This window comes from Acomys minous (genome assembly GCF_964271855.1).
Source record: "Acomys minous genome assembly, chromosome: 11".
Taxonomy (NCBI): domain Eukaryota; kingdom Metazoa; phylum Chordata; class Mammalia; order Rodentia; family Muridae; genus Acomys; species Acomys minous.
The window spans coordinates 108,205,592-108,226,040 of record NC_140492.1 but is presented as its reverse complement, the minus strand read 5'-3'; the positions used below and the strand labels follow the sequence as shown (position 1 = coordinate 108,226,040).

The 20,449-nt window shown below is 42.4% G+C and overlaps 1 protein-coding gene across 15 annotated transcripts in view; it reads right to left on the bottom strand.

Moving 5' to 3' along the window:
• The window catches only part of PDE4D (phosphodiesterase 4D), a 1,423,826-nt gene that overhangs the window by 9,412 nt on the left and 1,393,965 nt on the right, over positions 1-20,449 (bottom strand). For 14 of the 15 annotated variants that reach the window (XM_084801381.1, XM_084801385.1, XM_084801383.1 and 11 more), the window contains 5 exons: positions 9,044-9,137; positions 7,485-7,657; positions 6,391-6,489; positions 5,088-5,252; positions 3,860-3,959 (listed from right to left, as the gene is read on the bottom strand). In XM_084801381.1, coding sequence (XP_084657507.1) covers positions 3,860-3,959; positions 5,088-5,252; positions 6,391-6,489; positions 7,485-7,657; positions 9,044-9,137 — 631 coding nt within the window. Of the gene's footprint in view, positions 1-3,859; positions 3,960-5,087; positions 5,253-6,390; positions 6,490-7,484; positions 7,658-9,043; positions 9,138-16,113; positions 16,493-20,449 lie in introns of those variants that run through there. The other variant, XM_084801378.1, reaches the window with a different exon arrangement.

Here is a 20,449-nt window from a genome sequence, read left to right as displayed (position 1 = left end):
TTGCTAAGCTGTTTTCAATCTTCTGGAATTTAGTTTTGATGATAGCAGGGCCTTGCTCCCAAACCTTAAAGCTCTCTGCCAGTGCCTCTGGAGCCCTGCACATAGCTCCAAATGACAAACCTGTGCTACTTGCATGCCTGAGGAACGCTGGACCAGCAGACTCAGGAGGCACCTGCACAGCAGCCTGGTCCCAGGAAGGGACTTCTTTTACTCTTAGGCATGAGGGAAAAACCAAAACAAAAACCCAGGAACAGCTTTTTGTTGCCATTCAGTAGCAGACCAGAGTGACACACCCCAGTGAAGAGAATGCTGCCTCCAAACCCACCCAGGCCCAGGGAACTCGCGGGGCTCTCTCGGTTGTAGGAAGGGTTGTATGTAATTATGTAATTACTCGTCCTTCACCTTAGAAGAGATGGCCCAACATGCCCCACAACACACGGCCTTTACAAATTTCACTAAGGGGTGGGGTTCCCAGATTTTAGCTGGATTTGCTTCCTGACCAAGGTCACTTTACCAGCACATGTCCTGGAAGAGCTGGGCTCTCACTGTACTTAAGCTGGTCACGGGAGGCGATTCTAACTTTGACTTTCAGCAACTTATCCCTGCCACTGCAGCAAGAAGGCTCTTGTCCTGACACACTCAGAAACACAAGCCCTTTATGTACGCCTGGTCTGGGAATTCCCTTCCCTGAGCTCACCATCTTCAACCAACACTTGGTCCAGGGACATTGGGAGTATCCAAGCAATGTCAAAATCCATCCCTACATCTTCCAAAAGGTACCGAAGTGATGCAGGCACTCAGCCTCCTCCTGCATCCTATAGGGGGTTATAAGAAGTACCAAGGCACACCTCGGCCATCTCTACAAACCCTTAATAATTCTGACTATCATTATTCTCCTTACTGCCAGAAACAGTCACCAGTGTCTTCAAGTCCAAGAGATTAGACAACACCAGAAACCCTAAAAGCAATTCTGAAAGCTCATCCTTAAGTTCTGCGGCTCCTCAAGCACTGTTAGAACCTGACTCTCTCTGAGTCATGCATCTACACTGGCACACAGCCAGAAGGACGTATTCAGATATACCCATGCAACGGCGTGCGTTTGGGTTTGACTGCTAATCATTTTGCTGCCCAGATGAGCACATTCTAAGCAACACCTGTCAAGAGTATAGGGGATAAAAATGTAGGTGGTATAAACATAAGTAAAATAGTAAAATAAATGGGCCTAGGCTTTCTGTTGGACCAAATGAAGCATATATATATATATATATATATATATATATATATATATATATATATATATATATGTATGTATGTATATATATACGTACGTACACATGCAAAGTGATATACACTAAAGAAAATAGAAGTGTCTATTAGCAGGAGTCAAGTTCTTGTTTCTTCTCCAAGAAACAAGTCTAGACTAGGCCTCTGAGAAACAAAAGATTATAGGCAAGCACCTATATTGTGAATTTTATGTCTAAAATTCTACGCTTACACATGTGTCTAGAAAGAAATCTCAGGGGTAGGAGTTCCGGGAGTTTTAATCCCTTTATCATTTTCCATGTTGTGTTGTGTTTCTTTTGCTTTTCAATGGATGTTCATCACCATCACCATCACCACCATCATCAGGAGGAGCTCACTAGGTAGCCTTGGCTGGCCCTGTGCTCACAGAGCTCTGCTCAGGTAACTGGGATTAAAGGCACGTGCCACCAACCTGAGCATGCACCACCCAACCTTGAGCTCAACTGGATAGATACGTCCTTTAAAATAAGTTAATGATAAAAGACATGCAATCCTATATTAAAATAGATGGGTCAGATCTTGACTCTCTATACAAAATATGTATAGAGGTAAATCACACACACTTTTCTTACAGCAGATGTTTGTGAACCGTGTGTGGTAGTTTAGGAGCAAGGCGAGGTCTCTCTCTCTCTCTCTCTCTCTCTCTCTTTCTCTCTCTCCTCTTGCTGCTCAGCTGGGCTTAGCCCAGTGTTTGGAATGACAGCATGCTCCACCGTGTCTCTAAGTCACTGGAGGCATAAACAGTCCTCTGTGTAAGGATGTCTGAAAGGAGCCAGGGTGAAGAGGGACAGGCAAGAGGTTGCAGTGATGGTGCTGGTAGGTGTATATGGACATGTGTGATGTCATGATGTAATATCAAAGTACTTATACACACAAGTGAAAATGCCACTGTCATCGTCTTGTACCAAGAAAGGTCTCTACATAATCCTCTGTTATCCTTAAAAAGTACCGTAGAGTACTTGAAACATGGTGACTGTATTATGACTCTATTATTAATTACTTAATGCGTTCTCTGTTAATTCTGATGACATCATGAAGGGACATACATACCATAGCATATAAGACAGAATGCAAAGGAAATGTTCTTTCAATGTTCGATATGAACTTAAAGAAAATATGTCTTTCTTAAGTGTCAAAAATTAAATCTAAAAATGTTATGTTTACATATTTATTGAAATCTGTGTCACTAAGGACATACTAAGACATGCAGAAGCCTCAAAATACTGAAGTAGATTTAATGGAAACTACCAGCGCACACTGCACCATGAGACCTGCCAGCCCTTTTCAGAAGTGCTCTCTTTACACTGAGGACCAGCACAGTGACTCCTGGAGTAGATTCCGTGGTGGCAATAGCTATGTAAATGGTCTCATGAATCCTGTCAGTGCCCTGTTACAGGTTTTCTAAAGCAGTGGGAACAGGAAACATAATCCGCCTGCTACCCCCTTCCTGAAGTAAACATCTGAAAAATGTGGTTTCCCAACCCACATCCCAGGAGCTGTGGTCCTCTGCTCCATGTATGAATCACTAATGTGTGTTTTGTTGTGTATCTACAGAAACTGTTTAAAGATACAAAAGTGGTTCTAACTAATCCTAGAGACCTGAGTTAAGGCCTAGAGGCACTGTCACCTTGACCTTCTCCCTTTAAATCTTGCTACAGTGATGCCTGGAAGTGGGTTCTGGAGACCCTGAAATAGGACAGCCAAGGGCGGGATGTAACCCATAGGCCGACACAGAAGAAAGACAGCTTCTTAACATGAAAAAGAACTACAACTTTGCATTTCTCCTCATTAAAAGGAAATCTATAATATCAATCTACCACAGTGCAACGGGAAAGAAACGTGTCTTGGTACATTTAGGTCATTTACCTAGCAACTTCAAGTACCAAGCACCATTTATATCACGTTAAACCCTTCTCCAGAGGAAGGGACAAGCCTCTTCCAGACACTCCGCCAGAGGCTTGTGGTGTACCAGAGACATTCCTACCACTCCTTACATTCCTAGCTACAGGGTGCCTTTTTATGCACTGAGAGGTCCCTGGGAGTTAAAAGAAGAGTGAGTCGTTAAAGACAAGAGACTAGAAACTATGTTCCTGTTACTCCCATTGAGAGAAGGAACCGAGGGCACTGGATCTGTGATGACGGGAATAAGAGCTACAGTTGTCTACCAGGGACCAGTGATGATCTGCAGATGAAGATGCCTTACTATTGGTCCCTACAGTCTACACACACACGGTGCACGCTCTCACCCTCCACCCGCACATTCTGCACGCCTTTACCCACCTACTGTACATGCAAAAACCTTTGATATCCTTTCGCAGAAACTCAGTGATCAATGACTTTTAGAAATATTCTAGAACATACAGATAATTTCCACATACCAACTGCCTGCCTCACGGGAGGTGGTGACCACTTACAGAGATAAATTAGTGTTATACTATTGCTAAAACACATTTATTTACACATGTCAGAAGCACATTACGATACTGGAGAAGCATGGGCCTATGAAAAACATTCAGTTATGTCTTTAAAAACATACCAGAAAATAGGCTTCACTTACTGGTATTGATCAGAAATTGATTCGACACACCGGGATGATCCACATCGTGTATTGCACTGGCAAAAATGGCCGCGAGAATCTCCAAGTCCGTGAACACAGCCTGGGAAGCCAACAGTACAGGTAATATTAGTCTGCTGCTCCGGAGTTATGTGAGTGACAGTGCTACATAAAGAAAGGAGATAAACCTTCAGAAGGCACACGGGGCGAAGCCTCGAAGTCTCTGACTATGCTTTACCAAGAAAACTGTCCTATGGATGAGCTTCCTAAACATGACTTCAAAGCAAAATATTTCACCTGACTTTGTTATACATCGTGACAAAATTTGTCCTGCTCGTTATATTTTCAAATAATAACATTAGAGCATATGAAATGATCCTGAAAGGCAATATGAGCTTACAGGTGAGTCGTTTAATTATAGACTCTGAGAATACACGTAACATCAAGGAATGCCTGAGGAATTCCTTTCTTTTTCCTTCCTGTCATCCAGATCACCTCCTCTCAGCCTCAGTACTGACAGGGCTGTGGTTAAGGCACTGTGTGCCTTACTGAGCTGTTTTAGTAGATTCCTCACCCTCACTCACAGCATGAGGGCAGTGTGTACCACCAAAAATGTCTCAAGAGATGCCCCAAATGTCCCTGCATATAGAGATGGAGGAAACCAGGACAGAAATCACCCCCAACCCCTGCTGAGACCCACTCAGCCACATAATGAGCTATGAGTGAAGTTTATAAGGAAAAGTCCAAACTATGCAGCAACTCAGAATCTTTCCCCCAAATGATTATGGAAATCAAATTCCCTTTACTAAACTCTCAACAGAACAAAAAGGCATTTCCTTCTAATAAACTCTTGGAAAGTATTAACATGTTACTTATGTTTTAGAAAATAATCGTCCTTTGAACTACACCATCAGACTGACGTTCTAGAAAACAACCTAGCGAGAAGTCAGTAAGACAGATGTGTGTGTGTGTGTGCAATATGCACTGGGCCATTTCAAAGAAGCAATATTATAAACAGATGAATCTGCCAAATCCTGGACCAGCTCTCACGGAAAAAAAAATGCATCAAAGGGTCTGCTGTTTATTAACAATAATTTTCTCCTCCTTACGAGTTGATGTACTCCCACTGAATACAGCTGCCGTCTGTACTGCGAACCCTCCAACAACACAGTGTAAGAGCTCTTTGTAAGGGGCAAGGGAGCGCCAGTGACATTTTAGGAAACAGCCTGACCTCCAAAGCAGGTGTGGACAGCAGCACGTGAGTGGACTGGACAACGTCTGCAGCGTGGATGTTGTTGTGGTACGCCACGTCGGCATGGTAATGATCTTCCAGAGTCATAAGATACGTAATTAAAGTGTCTGCTGGAATCTTAAATGTTTTTAATAAGTCGCGTTCCTGCAAGAAAAGAAACCCACTTAGCATTTTTGTCTTTCTATTAAAACTCGTCCCCCCCTCTCCCCCGCAGTATGCTAAAAGAGACTCATATGCTAGTGTTGCCTGCGAACCAACCCAGAAATGAAACAGTGTTTCCTCATGTCTACTGAGGGAAAATGGAAATATTTGGGAAGGGTAGAAACTCTGGCAACAACGCACAGCTGAGATGTCTTTCTGAGACTCACAGTCCTAGAAGCCGAGGGAGACAGTGTGAGAAGTTGGGGTGTGTGTGTGTGGGGGGGGGGGCAGTCCCAGGCTCCTGACTCAGCCCCTCAGTCACATCAGAGGAACCCACACTTCCTGTCAGGCTGGAGTTGCCCATTCAGTCCCAAGGTACCAGTACCAGGCCCAGCACCAGGCCCAGCTTCTCGGTTAAGTCCCACCCTGACATGGTACGTTTAGAACATTACCAAGTCTGCACTGTAGAGATGATTTTATAACTATTGTTAATACGCTGTTTCCACCCCCTGCCCATATTTCTTAAATAGAAACAATTGTCATCATTCATGTTTTACACATACTCTATATATTTACTATTTATGTTCCCTGTGAAGGAACAGTAAAGTGGAAGCATCCGAGTAAGCCAAAAGGGATGAGCAAAATGCAGAACACAGAGCTGAAAGGCTGGACGCTTTGGGTAGAAAATGGCCCCAGTGCTTCGTTATTGAGGGGGCCACTGTTAACCGGTGAGTGCGTGACCTTACAGGAGGAGGACACTAACTTCATTAGTGAGTGCACAGCTAAATGGAATACTGAGATGCAGGGCCCAGGTGAGAGAGGCGGGGCCCTGGAAGTGGCCTCTGCGGAGTCCACCCTGTCCCCCCTGTCCCCCCTGTCCAGAGATAACTTCTCCGCCCCCTCCTCCCTCCCTCTGTCTGTTGGTTTCAGCCAAGCCACTTTTACTCCACCATGACTTCTGCCCCAGGATTTGCCTTATTGCAACCTAAAGGCCATGGAGTAGCTGACTAGACCCTCTAAGCTGTGAACCAAAATAGATTGATCACCGTCCTTCCAAAGTGACCCCCTTAGGTGAATGCTGTCACAGCAGCAGAATGTGACTGGCACAGCCCCCTGGTTAGAGGGGACTCAGGGGTGTTACCTGGAAAATGCTGTGCATGATGACAGTCAGAGGCCGGTTACCAGACAGCTCTGCTATTCTGAACACATGGAGACCCCACTTGTTCACATCTTCTAGTTCCTAAGGGGACGGGAAACATTAATGAACACAAAGTTGAACAACAGGTGACAACAAACAGAAGCACTTAAAAGTAACTGGCTTTAACAAAAACCACTGCTAAAGTAAAATAATAACTCATTTTAAATGTAATGGATATGACAACGTAAACACTGTCAAACTCCTTAAAGATAGTGAAAACTATATATTGCTTAAATTATGATTCTCATGGTAAATTACGTTCATATGCTTATCGACCTCAAATAATTTCAATAAGTGAAATCAATTCTCAGTATCTACCTAGTCTAAAATCTAGGCGAGATGATAGATTACTAACTTTGTGAGGTCAAAACGTCAAATCAAGATGTTTAAAAGTAAGCAAAGCTACATATTAGCTACATATTAGCTATATAAAGCTACATATTAGCAAATTCTAGTAATTAACAGAGCCTTGTGGAGTGATTTTCCTACCTTCAAATCAAGGACTGGAGAGATGGCTCTGTGGTTAAGGGCAATTGTTCCTCTTCCTGAGGACCTGAGTTCAGTTCCCAGCACAGAATGTTAGGTGGCTCATAACTTCTTGTAACGCCAGGTACTGGGTATCTGATGCCCTCTTCAGGCCTCTACTGGCACTGCACTCATGTGCGTGCATGTGCTCTGGCTTGTTCTCCTCATTTCAAAGAAGACAAAATAGCTTCATAGTTGTTTTGGGTTTGAGGGTTTTTGTTTTGATTTTTGGGTTTTTTGTTGTTGTTGTTTGTTTTTGTTTTGAGACACAGTCTTACTATGTAGCTCTGGCTGTCCCAGAACTGGCTCTGTAGACCAGGCTGGCTCAGACTCACAGACATCTGCCTCTGCTTCCCAAGTGCTGGGAAATTAAAAGTGTGTGCCACTATGCCTGATTCCAAAACAGTTCTTAAGATCTGATACATTAATGCAATTTTCTATCAGTTTAAAAGAAAAAAAAGAGAATTCATGGGGGGGGGGGAATCATATCATGATCCCTGAAATGAGCTTACCTTGGCCAACACATCCTCCTGCTCTGTTTTAACCCCAAACCTTGGGATACACGAATTAGTTAGGCTGGAGCTGTGCATCAGCTTCTTGACCCCACTGATCTGAGACATCGGCCTTTTCTTCTTCTCCTTTTCCTTCTGAGTTGGAGAGGGAATTTCCACTTCATGTTGCTTATCTGAAGAAATTCAGAAAACACCCTACATTTACTTTGAATTCAACTTTATTCTCTAATCACGTAGCATATAGATGAACAAACTGTAATTGATCACTATGTATGCTAGGAAGTAATTCCAGATACTTTTTCTTTTAGAGTTGACTACAAGTTGATATCCTCAAACACAAAATTGAACAAATTCTACTTTATTATCAAATTGATAGATTTGATAGATTATCCTAAGAGAAAGCTATAAGATATAATAGCCAACTTAAAAATGCAAGATATTTGGTTAGGTTATTTACTGTTCACCAACTCCATTCCCAATGAATTCATTTACAACTTTGAAAACAGCTTTTCCAACTAAAGACTCCAGTTTCAAGATGTATTTTAAAATGGTAGAAACTCACATGCAAATATATCAAAAACAGCAACAAATGAACTCAGGGGTTAAATAACTGCAGCAAGTCACACTGTGAGAGTTTAAGCTGCACCTCAGAATGACCTGATACTGTTACTGTTTTCCTGTGCAACAGGAAGGAAATGCTTAGAAGGTAGCCAAGTCTTACAGTGGCCACAGACAACCCACAACATTATACAACAAGAGACATATATGCCCATTTTTACAGTAAAAGATACAGACATAAGATGTCTTGGCATATTCATCTCTGTTAAAGGAAGTGAGCAGCCTTAATCACCCTTATCCAGCATAGGTTCAACAAACATCTCTACAAGAACTGGCTTCTGAATATGCAATAATTCTGCTTTAAAACTAAGTCCCCATGTCAAGGAGGCATTCAAATTACGAACTTTCCCTCACTGAATTTTCTTTCTGCAGCTAAGGTTAGAAGGGCTGTCTCACAAAACCACACTCTCAACTAAGTCAGCAAACTTCCCTTAGGAACTGTGCCTGTACCAGTCTGCTAGGCTAGGTACTCAGTAGAGTGTCATGCCTTCTCATGGTAGGGACCATTTATAATTTATTATTAATCCCCCAGTCAGTGCCCAGTAATGGTGGCATTTAACAAAAATGTGATGGAGGCATGGATAAGTATATCAATGAATATTTCATGATTTAGCACTGTGAAATACCTTGCTAGAGAAGTGACTCAGTGGTAAAGGGCTTGCCTACCATGTGCTAGGCTGTAGGCTCGATACCTAATACTGTAAATTAAAAAAATAAGCAATATATATATATATATATATATATATATATATATATATATATATATATATATCATGTCACCTCAGATCACAAGGCTCAATTTATAAGCATTATGTATTTAAAATAGCCTTTCTAACATAGATTTGGGTTCCAAAGCAAGGTAAACTCTAACCGCCCCCTAAAAATAAGCAAGTGAAGGCGTCTACGAAAGAAGGCTTTAAGTTGCATGCTGCGGGTCTCACCTAGGAATGTGTTTGATATGTACTCCGACACCTGGTTTCCAGACCGGCTCATTTCAGAGAGATGGGTGAGCTCCCGATTAAGCATCCTTTTAAACTGAAAGACAAAAAGGGATGTGTAGTAAGAGGACATTTCGAGATTTCATGACATCAGCGTGCCCGAAGCACAGTGAAGTGCACCCAAAGAATGCTTAAACAGCCATGACTATTTATTATCCAGTGTGACTTTCTCCGGTGTTAGAGACTTATAACAATCTGTGTTGTGACAGTGGCCACTACACACATGTGAAACACCGTGAAGCTCGTGATATGAGGTCAGTAGGAGTGAGAACCTGGGTTCTGAATTTCATTTGACCTTAAATATCTTCAGTTTAAATAGTCAAGTTGGCCAGGATAGATTATAACACGCAATGGCATTAATCGATGGATAAAAATTTTTTAAAAGAATAAAGGTATTATTATCATCTTTAGAATAAAAATATAATAGATGAATACAGAACAATTACACATGGCATTCCATATTTCTGCCTGTTTGTTTGCTTTTGCTTTTGATTATTTGACTGTTTCAAACATTTATAGAGTCAATTTAAGTCGTCTTCTCTCCCCATACCCCTATAACCCTACTGGAGCCCTTTTTCCCAACAATCTCCCTCCTACTTTCATGTCTTCATTTTTGTGTGTGATGCCCTGAGTTTAACATTTTATTCGCTTATCAGCTGGTTGGTCATTATAAAAAAAATGACTACATAATAATGTCTAGATAGAAAAGTATAAAAGTCTTTAATCACAAAGAAAAACTGAATAGACTTATTTGGATGTTCTCTCCGAATTTTAGGGAAACACAGCATCTGAGTAAACACCACATAACATTTCCTTCTGAATACAACATCTGAAATACAACATATGAGTAAACACTGCATAGTGTTTCCTTCTGAAGCTATATCTGAGCAGAAAGCGTAAGAAGTGCTAGTTCTCAGGAGCCAGAGGCTTCACCCGTCATCTCCCAAGTCATGACACAGAGAGCGGGCCAATGCTTACTTCCCTGGCTCACAACTTCACCATTTAGTATACGGAGGCTGCAATGCCCGCCTATTGCCACCAGCGGCGCTGCAACCATCTGCTGTTGCAACAGGCAACCGCCTCCGAGAGTCAGAATGGCAAAGATGAAAAGGACAGATGCTGGTGACGATGTGGACAAAGGGGAAGCACTGCCAGTGGGAGTGCGAACTGGAAATCAGTTTGGGGGTTCCTCAAAAAGCCACAAAGAGATCCGCCACATGACTCAGCTATGCCATTCCAAGGCATTTCCCGCAAAGGATTGTATCTTACTACCAAGGAACTTGCACATCTGTGTTCACCGCTGTTCTAGTCACAATGGCCAAGAAATGGAAACAACCTAGATGCCCATCAGCGAGTGAGTGGACAATGAACACGTGGTACACTTACACAATGTGATATTCTCCAGCTTACAACAACAACAACACGAAAGGATGGAATTGGAAGAGATAAGTGAGGCAACCCAGACCCAGAAAACACACATCACTTCTCTCATTTGTGGGTGTTGGCTTTGGCTCTTTAATAAGGAGGTCAGGGAATTAGTAAGGGACCATATGGATATGGCTTCCTAGTGTAAAACCTATTTGAGTCTGAGAACCTCCCAACTAGGCATGCTTATATGCTTCCATAGTTTTCAATGTTCAGTCCTGGCTTTGTTTGTTTGTTTGTTTGTTGTTTTGTCAGCCTGACACAAGCTACAGTTATCTGGGAAGAGGACCTTAATTGAGAAAATTCCTCCAGGGCAGGTGTGATGATCCAGTGGTTGAAAGCACTGGTTGCTCTTCCAAAGGACTGTTTGCATCCCCAGTTCCAAGGGACTCCAACCTTTGCTGGCCTCCATTGCTACCATGACCATATAGACACACACATGCAGGTGCAACACCACTCAGAGAGAGGGAGGGAGGGAGGAAGGGGAGGGAGGAAGAGAGAGATTGGGGAGAGGGGGAAGGGAAGGGGGGAGGGAGAAAGCAAGCACATGTGCATGAGAGTGTACCTCCCATCAGAATGTCTGTAGGCAAGTCTGCAGAGGATATTTTTTTATTATTATATTTGTATTTATTCCCTTTACACCCCAATTGTGTCCCCCTCCCTCCTCCTTCCCTGCTATACCCCACCCCTAGAGCATTTTCTTAATGACTGAGAGGGTCCAGCTCACTGCAAACAGAGCCACAGAGCCTCCCCTGGGCAGGTAGTCCAGGCTTATATAAGAAAGCAAACCAAGCAAGCCTTGGAGAGCAAGCCACTAAACAGCATTCCTCCATGGTCTCTGCTTCAGTGCCCTTCCCCCACTCCCCCCCCCACACCCCAGGTTCCTGCAGTGACTTTCCCTAGTGACAGACTGTTAACATGGAAGTGTAAAGGGAACTAGGCCTTTTCCTCTGCCAGTTGCTTTGGCTATGGTTTTATCACAGCCTCAGACAAGCAACTAGGAAATTCAGAACACCGCAGTCTCTCCAGTACATAAAGTAACCGTTATTGAACACGTGATCAAAAATGTAAATTAAAAATTATTATCAAGATTGGTAGACTCTGAAAGTTAACATCTAACGATCAGCTCTCTCTTGTCAGTCTAGAAAGGAGGAGGGAAGCCATCTTCCGGGACTGTATGAAAGCAAGCCTTAGGCCTGAACTGGCTTATTTAGAATTTTCAAAAATCTTGCTTCCCTACATCATTGATACAGAGGCGGTCGACCCAGGAGCAATGTAGTCTGGCAAATCTCTTCCAAAACCAACGCTAGGAACCCCAGATCAGGAACAGGGCTTCTACCATCACCACAAGCACTGAGTGAGATCAAGATAGTGCCAAGCAAGCGTGAGAAACAAGGAACACACACCAGCTTTCTCTTAACAGATCAAAGAGAACTGGCCATGGTGAACACAGATTCTTTTTGTCAGTCTGCAGGTACGAGTGTTTTCTCAAACTGGTGAACACAGGGTTCAATTCTTTTACCCCACATATTTGTCAACATTCTTGATAAGCATATCGTACACATGCATGGTTTAAAAAAATCTACAAAGCTAAACAAATGGAAAAATTTAAAACAACATTTAAGTCCCCACTGCTCAGAGATAATTACTATAGGCCACAGAAAATTAGCTATATTTTCTCCCAGGCTTTTGTATACATATATACTGTGCGCCATTACTACAAGGTGTCAGGTCCTGTTTGCTTTCACTTAGCAGCATTCATTACCACCTATGAAAGTAAGACACGACCTCCTGAGATTATTTCAAAAGGCACTTATATAACAGTGCTCAAAATCTGTGTCATCTTTAGCAAGCTGTATCTTAAGTAAATTATTAGTTTACAGTGAATTAACCATGTAGGCAGTCTTATATTTTGCCCGCCACATAATGTATACTCAGTTAGTGGAGTTTGTTTTGCCAGCTCCCTTTGTGATGATCAACCCTGACTTCTAGCTTTTTATACTGATAATTGATTTTTATTGTTGTTTGTTTGGTTGTTTTTTGAGATAGGTTTCTCTGTGTAGCCTTGGCTGTCCTTGAACTCACAGAGATCCACTTGCCTCTGCTTACCAGAGTGCTGGGATCAAAGGTGTGTGCTACCACGCCTGGCTCCGATAACTGATTTTTAATCAATGTGGGACACAATGCTGGAACTGAATACAGATATGCCTACAGCTAGTCCCCATTTATCCACTTGCATAAAGGAATTTAGGCAAGAACCCATATTGGAAATCACAGCTGTTTCAAGGCCATAATATTATGTATAATCTCTCACATGTAAAAAAAAATGCTTTAAGAGTAATTTACCCATGGGAAAATGTACACATTGGATAAAATATATTCAAAAGAAGGTTTTCCAAATATTTTAAACATGTCCAATGCAGTGTTCTCTTTTTGATTTCACGTAGTCCATGCTCCAAGATGAAGTTGCCATTAATGACTTCCTGACCTGACCGTGACAAAGTGGGGAGGGGGTGGTCCCTGCTTTCAGCCAGTGTGAGCCTCTCAGTAGACAGTACAGGATCTGCCGGCCACCTTGCACATCTCTCAGTATAACCAAACACTATGATGCTCCTTTTCTGAATACAACTGAGAAAACCAGAAAGAAACCTATAGACCCATTGTCTCCCTTACACATGGACCAGCAGGAGGAATATGCTGCTGTACACGCCAGTACAAAAAAAAAAAGTCATGCTCATGTCACCTGCAGATACGTCACACATTTTTTTAAAAATTTTTCTGGAAGAATAGGAGTATGGTGAACAATTATTCTGGGCATTTGTTCACATTATTCATCAAAATAGTCAGTACAATAACTGTGGAGTTTTTTTTTTAAGCCACTGAGAAGAGTCTTCTGTGCAGACTCACACTGCATGCTCCTCTGAACAATGCTGTATCATAGCTGTTATTCCCACATTCCCCTCTCCTCTCTGTTCAAAACCCAGAAACACGGGTTGAAGAAACCCTACATCACACACCTGTCTCCTTACCAAGGCTTGCTGGCTGTGTCCCAAAAGGGCAATCTCCCATTTTAACCTAATTATGAGACCATAGTTTAAAACAATCCCTTCCCAGGAGAGCTAAGTCGGGAGTAAGGGGGGGGGGGTGGTGTCTGAAAGGCCATTTTCAAAGAGCCGACTAAGTTACAACATAAGGACATTTTTGAAGAGTTGTTAAAAACTGTTACTTTTTTTTTCTACTGCTAATAAAAACTTCAGTCTAGGCAGGCTAAATTAATAACCACAAAAGTGGCCATAAGTGCTTTTCTCAGTCTGTAGTTGGTGCCTGACGTATTAAAGAACAGTGGACTAAAGCTTTTAACAAACATTTTGATTACAAGGTAAATTTCTGTCATTTTGAATAACTACGTTTATTAAGATATTTATAGGCTGTTACTATGGGTAGGGAAGAAAGGATGGTTTAAAAAAAAAAACTAACAGGATGTCTCCTTTCTCCTCCTGGCAACACAGTTACACTCCCTAATCGATTTGGGATAGGCAAATACAAAAATGCCTTTTAATAAAACCCCATGAAAAATACCATTTAACTGGGCATGTAACTGTTTTAAACTTACCCCTATTTTAGGTTTATGAATTTCTTACTGGTTCTGTTCTACTCTAAGTGATTTAAAAATATTACATCCTTTCATGGTTACAACGAGGACAAAAAAAAAAAAAAAAAAAAAAAAAAGGGAAGATTTCTTGATTTCTTGGTGGATGCTTTTGAGGTCTTTGTTCTCATTATGTACCAGAGCGTGCGTGTGTGCGTGTGTGTGTGTGTGTGTGTGTGTGTGTGTGTGTGTGTGTGTGTGTGTGTGTGTGTAGCATTTAAATCATAAAGCAAAGTCCAGATGCTGCCGATCTGAATGCTGTATTGTGTGTTTCAGAATCCCAGTTCTTTGCTTTAAAGTCTTCATTTAAGATGATTAAGGATGCACAATAAGTAATAAAGCAAGCCCAGCCTTTACAAATTCAGTCCTCTGTGACTGTGTACCACAGCTGGGTGCACGGCAGGTCCTGTGTGCATGAAAAGATGCAGTGCAGCCAACAGGAGGAAAACGACGACAGTTTGCATCAGGAAATTCTGCTAACAATCATTTGAATACGATGTCCTGCAAGTGTGGGAGACGCTAATATTAAGACCTGTATAAATGCATGCTGCACTGACTTCTCTTTCCACTGTGAAATTCTAACAGTCATTTGGCTATGATGCCTTGCAGGTATAAGAGATATCAATATTAAGACCTTTTTGAATGAGAACTGCATTGGCTCTATAAAAATGAATCTTTCAGAACACCATAGGGCCAAATATCAACATTTGACTTTCTTGAATGGCTTTAAGGGCTAAATGGTATCACAGGCACAAAGTGGCCTAGCACACTTTTTCCTAAAAGGTAACCCCTAAGAGTCTACCTTTCTATCTGTGTAGGCATTGTTCATGTCATAATACAAACACAAAGTCCTTTCAATGCCTCAGTGGGAGGTAATGGCTAAGAGACAGAGTCTGGGGAGGGTAAGAGCATTCCTTATAATCTCTTTTTACTGGAATTTTAAAAGAAGAAATGGCTAGCAAAACTCAGACAATGAAAATATGAAAAGTATCCTAAAAGTCTGGACCAGCCCTAGAGATTTAGAGAGAAATGAGAAATTATAACTCTATGGGCACCAAAAACCAAGACAAGACATCTCGCCTTCTCAGAATTCCAGCCAACCTTAGCAGCAACCGTGAAAGTTTCCTTCACTGAGAAACAGAAAAACAACAAGCAAAGCCTGCGAGCTGAAAAATATTTAAGGCAAGAGAATAGATATCTTTGAAAATGTGTTATGATTGGCTCCTACATTCAAGGCTGAACCCTGCTGCCTGAAACAATACTTCTTTTGGGGACTGAATCAGGGTTTTCTGCTGCCTACCTCCATAAGAGAGGTGGAACTCAAAGACAGCTTTACCACGGGGCAGGTGAAAAGCCTGCCCAGCAGCCACACAGTCGAACCAGTTCCTTGTATGAATTCATCCTTGAGATTAAAATAACGCCACTGTATGAATAAGCTTTCTTATAGTTATCTCCAGATAATCAAGTTTGCCGTGTAATGAAGTGCATTCAAATAGTCAAGTATATCACCTACAGCCTTAAAGACAAAGGTGGAAAAAAATATCTCCCTTGAAGTCAAAAGCAGCACTGATAGAGCCATAGATCAACTGATAAGATTTAAATACTGCATGTTAACCAGAATTCATCAGTCACAGTAAGGAATTTGGTACAGTGATGTATTTGCAATTAATTTATTTCATTACCTTGCTATTTTAGAGCATATCTCAAATTTACACAGGACAAACAGAAGAACCAACGCACACTCAAAAGCTATCTTAATATGCAAACCTGACCCCCCAGTTATACAATCTTATCATCAGTAACAAAAACACACACTTCTTTCCTAGTTCATATTTAAGGGAGGAATGCAAATTTGCTCAGATACCATTATAATTTGCTAAATTAACCCACCACTTATGCAACCAGAGTAAAAAAGTTTTAACGGCAAAATAAATCTTACCTTTATGTAGCCCCAAGACACTGACAATAAATAGTTTGCTTCAGGCATTTTTGATAGATTATGTGTCTATGTGTATATGTGCCAGCAAGTTCTAAAACGTGTATCTCTTTAAACCTTAATTTTTAACAATCTCCACAAAGCCATTCAGGGCGTGGGAATTTAAAGATTTTTGGTAATTATGGGTAAATAAGAAAGCATCGTATTATGATCCCATTGAGCCGTCTTTCCATGAAGTACGTGCCATTTGTAAAACTCCACAATGGAATAAAATTCAGCAACTATTCTGAATAAGGAAAATCCATGTGATGAAAGACCAGTTAAAGAGCTAAGGGTCTGCATCTTTCTTCCCCGAGCTCCAGGGCTTAATGAATTATGTATGTCAAAATGCTTAGCTGCAAGAAAGACTAGTTCTGTCAAAGGCTACCAAATAAGGAACTGCGGGGGGTGGGGGCGGGCGAAGCCGGGAAGAGTGACATGAAACCCCGCCCATAGAACCAACTATGCACCAATCGTGTTCCATCCCTAGGCTAGGCGGGCAGGAGGCAGGGATGTGGCTCAAGCTGCTCTATGATTGGTCAGCAGCGAGGTGAGCCTCTGGGGAAAAGAGGTTTTCTTCCCCACATGGTGAACGCCATTTAATAAAAAGGTCTCCCCGCAGCTCTGAGGCTGCCAGTGAAAAAAGGTGAATGGGGTTTCCCTCTCCCAGGGATGGATAACGACCACAAAACTTCCAAGATCTGCAGCTGTTTCTTAAATAAGTGTTGCCAGTCCATGTGAATCTGCCTGTGTGTTCTAATAATCTTCGACTTCTCCACGCATTTCCATTGTCCCTTGTCCCAAACCCGTGGCTTCCCTGGTGATAAAGGTGGCTTCGCTTCCTCACCCGCCCAACACACAAGTACTGTGAGTATAAAACGCCACAGGTCCAGACTTCACCAGTAAGAACGCATCCCTTCTCCTCCGGGAAGGCTGTTTTCAGGGTCCTTTGTGTCTATTGTTAGATGGCCACATTCTATACTCACGAAGTCTAAAATAGAAATCTGACGAGGGGAGGGAGGAGGAATCTGAGAGTTCATATCCCCGTATGGATACAGAACGCTGTGACGCATATGGATTCCAGCTTCTCTATTCTGATCAGCAGGGGCATCTTTGCTGATTCCACGGGAGGTTGAGAAAGGACTGAATAGCTTTTAGGAAAGCAGAATTGAAATGGAAGAGTAGTCACACCTTGTATCAGGAGGGCTAAAGAGGGTTTAACATTCTTTTGGGGAACACGATCTTTTCCACACTGTATGACATAGTATTATCCTATGTAACTTTTATCCTGAGGAGGTCTTGTGGACAGGAAAGGAGAGAATGCATTTCCCCAGTTCTACTTTAAACTTCTGCTGAAAGCTCCCATTCCTGTCTCAGTTTTTTTTTTTGTTGTTGTTGTTTTGTTTTGTTTTGTTTTACTCTGGGCTTCTGTGACTCGCCTGCATGGTTATTTTATATTTTTATATTCTTCCTCATCAGGTCTGCCTCAGTATATCTTCCTTGTCTAGCACAGTAGTTCTGCAGTGTCACTTCCCATAATTCCAGGTACTTTCAGCCACCTGGGTGCTGACAATGCTAAACAGAAAGCTCCAGAAGTGAGCCATCCACAAGCCTTTGTCAATTGACACTGATGATAGTAGACTGTTGTTAATGTTCTAGTGTATTATTTGTTTTCTGTTTTTTTTTTTTAAACTGTGCCTTATTTACAAAATTGTTACAATTCTGCATGACTAAGGGGAAAAAAAAATAGGTCCTGCCCAGGGTTCTGTACTGTTGTAAGGTGCGTGTCCTGAAACACCAGGTGATGTAGAAAGGGGCTTCTCCACCTCTGATGTTTCTAGTGGGTTCTTGGCTGCTGGGGTTTCCAGGCGTTCCTCACACCTCTAAGTTTATTTCCTAACTTCTCCTACATCCTCAGCCCCAGTACTCCACCAGAATAAATCACCAGAAAACCCCTCGCCATCCCCCACCCTTCTGCCCTCCGTTTTTCTTACCTTTGACATACCCTGCCTTATTTGATCACGTTTTCCAGTCCCCCCACTGCTCTGGCTTTCTCCGCGTTTCTCTTATCATGCCTTTGCCTTCCTATTAAAGCTTCCACTCCGGATCTCCACGACCTCTGTTTCAGTCCCACACTGGTCCGTGACTGCTTCTCACCTGAGCTCTAGTACCGCGTTTCCAAACTCACGATACTCTCCCATTTCAAACGCCCTGCCAGTCTCCTGGAACTCTTTCAAATCTGTGAACCGTTTTTCTATTTAAAGTAGTGCGTATAACTACTCCAAGTGCAGTCGCTGGGCCCCGTGTTTCCTCCAGCGCCTTGGATACAACCTGTGACTCTTTCTGTCCATTCAGTAGGGTGTCTCGTGTGAGTCACACGCTATCAGGTGTTTAGTATAAATCACCCACCCGAATCCTTGAGTAACCCTGGGGTGTTCCCTTCTACCACGGTACTCTCCTCCTGTCTCCTATCAAATGCCATTCCACCCAGTCTGATCCTTCCCACTCCCACTCTCAAAATGTTAATCCACGTCTTCAGAGAAGCAGAAAGCAGCTTCAGTGTCTGTGCTCCACTACCTAGCCCTCACCTACATATATAATGAGACCTGGAGGGAAAAAACGATTTTCTCCACTTTACCCTGATACTCAGAAGGTGGAGTCCAACTTCAAACCCTTTAGTACCCAGCTCCTTGGACTGTGGCTCAGGACCCCACATGAGCATGAATGCAAGGTCACAAATTTTGCAACAGTCACAGGTTTCTGAACACACAACTATCGAAAAATCTATGCGAAATCAAATGCACAAGGAACCTGAGGTGTTTCTGGTCACATGTGACATTATAGAACCCTGGTTCAGATCACACACACACACACACACACACACACACACACACACACACGCTGCACACACACACCGCACACACTGCACACACACACCGCACACACTGCACACACACACGCGCTGTACACACATCACACCGCATACACACACCACACACATACACACACTGCACACACACTTCACACACATACTGCACACACACACCGCACACACAGCACACACACACACTGCACACACACACATACTGCACACACACTTCACACACAGCACACATACACTGCACACACACTTCACACACATACTGCACACACTGCACACACAGCACACATATACTGCACACAACACTGCACACACTGCACACACAGCACACATACACTGTACACACACTGCACACACACTGCACACACAGTATATACACACACTGCACACATACACTGCACACATACCCTGCACACACACACTGCAAACGCAAACATACACACACACACACACACACACACACACACACCACTGCACTGTCCATGAGATCCTGCAGAGTGAAGGCAAAGAGCAATGCTGTGGAAACACTTTGGCTCAGCTTAGACACCCTCCATGTTATGAATGACAGTGTTTCTACTCTACACACAGTTAACTTAATGACAGAAAATACACTTACTATCTTCCTATCACTCTTTGGCAAGTATCAGATGATTACATCTTTGGACTGTACTATTAGAATGTCTCACTTAGAAATTGCTATTTGAGTTGCTGGCTTGAGTGGCTTCTTTTTTTTTTTTTAAATCTTTTGACAAATTTTGTGTTGGTACTATTAAAATACAGCAATGTAATTTTGAATTGGCCCTAATCCTAATTCTGCCATTTTGTACTCTGGATTTAAGCAAAGAGGTGGCGTTGCTAGTATAGATGATTACAAAAGCAAAATGTAGGTCAGCTCTGAACAACACCCGAGCTGCTGGACATCCTTTGGTATCAAAAGGCCACAATTTAATTCTGTATATAAAACCAAACAACCACACCTACACCTCATCAGCACGCAAACTTACTCTAGCCTTTAGTAAATGGTGAAAACCGTAAGTACCTCAAAGGATTATTTAAAAAATACAATACAGCTCTTGGTGGTTTACTACCCGTAAGTGTTTGATTGATGTATCTGTTCTATACGCCCACCCACTTAGGGGCATGTGAAAATTTCCCAGGCAAAGGGGTTACAAGTGGGTAAAGTTTAAGACTTGCTTAAAGCACACTGTCCTAACTTCTAGGATGCCTCCAGTGGCAGTTGATCTGTGTAAAATATCCTAACAGGCTGTCACCTTCTCCAGGGAGTCTGAGCTGGCCTGTGTGACAATGTGATGCTACCTGACTGCAGCGTGCAGGCCGTGGGAGGCCTCATAGCCTACGCCTCTCTGTTTGAACGTGCCCTAGTGCCAACATGAAGGAGGGCCTCAGAAAGTCCATGTG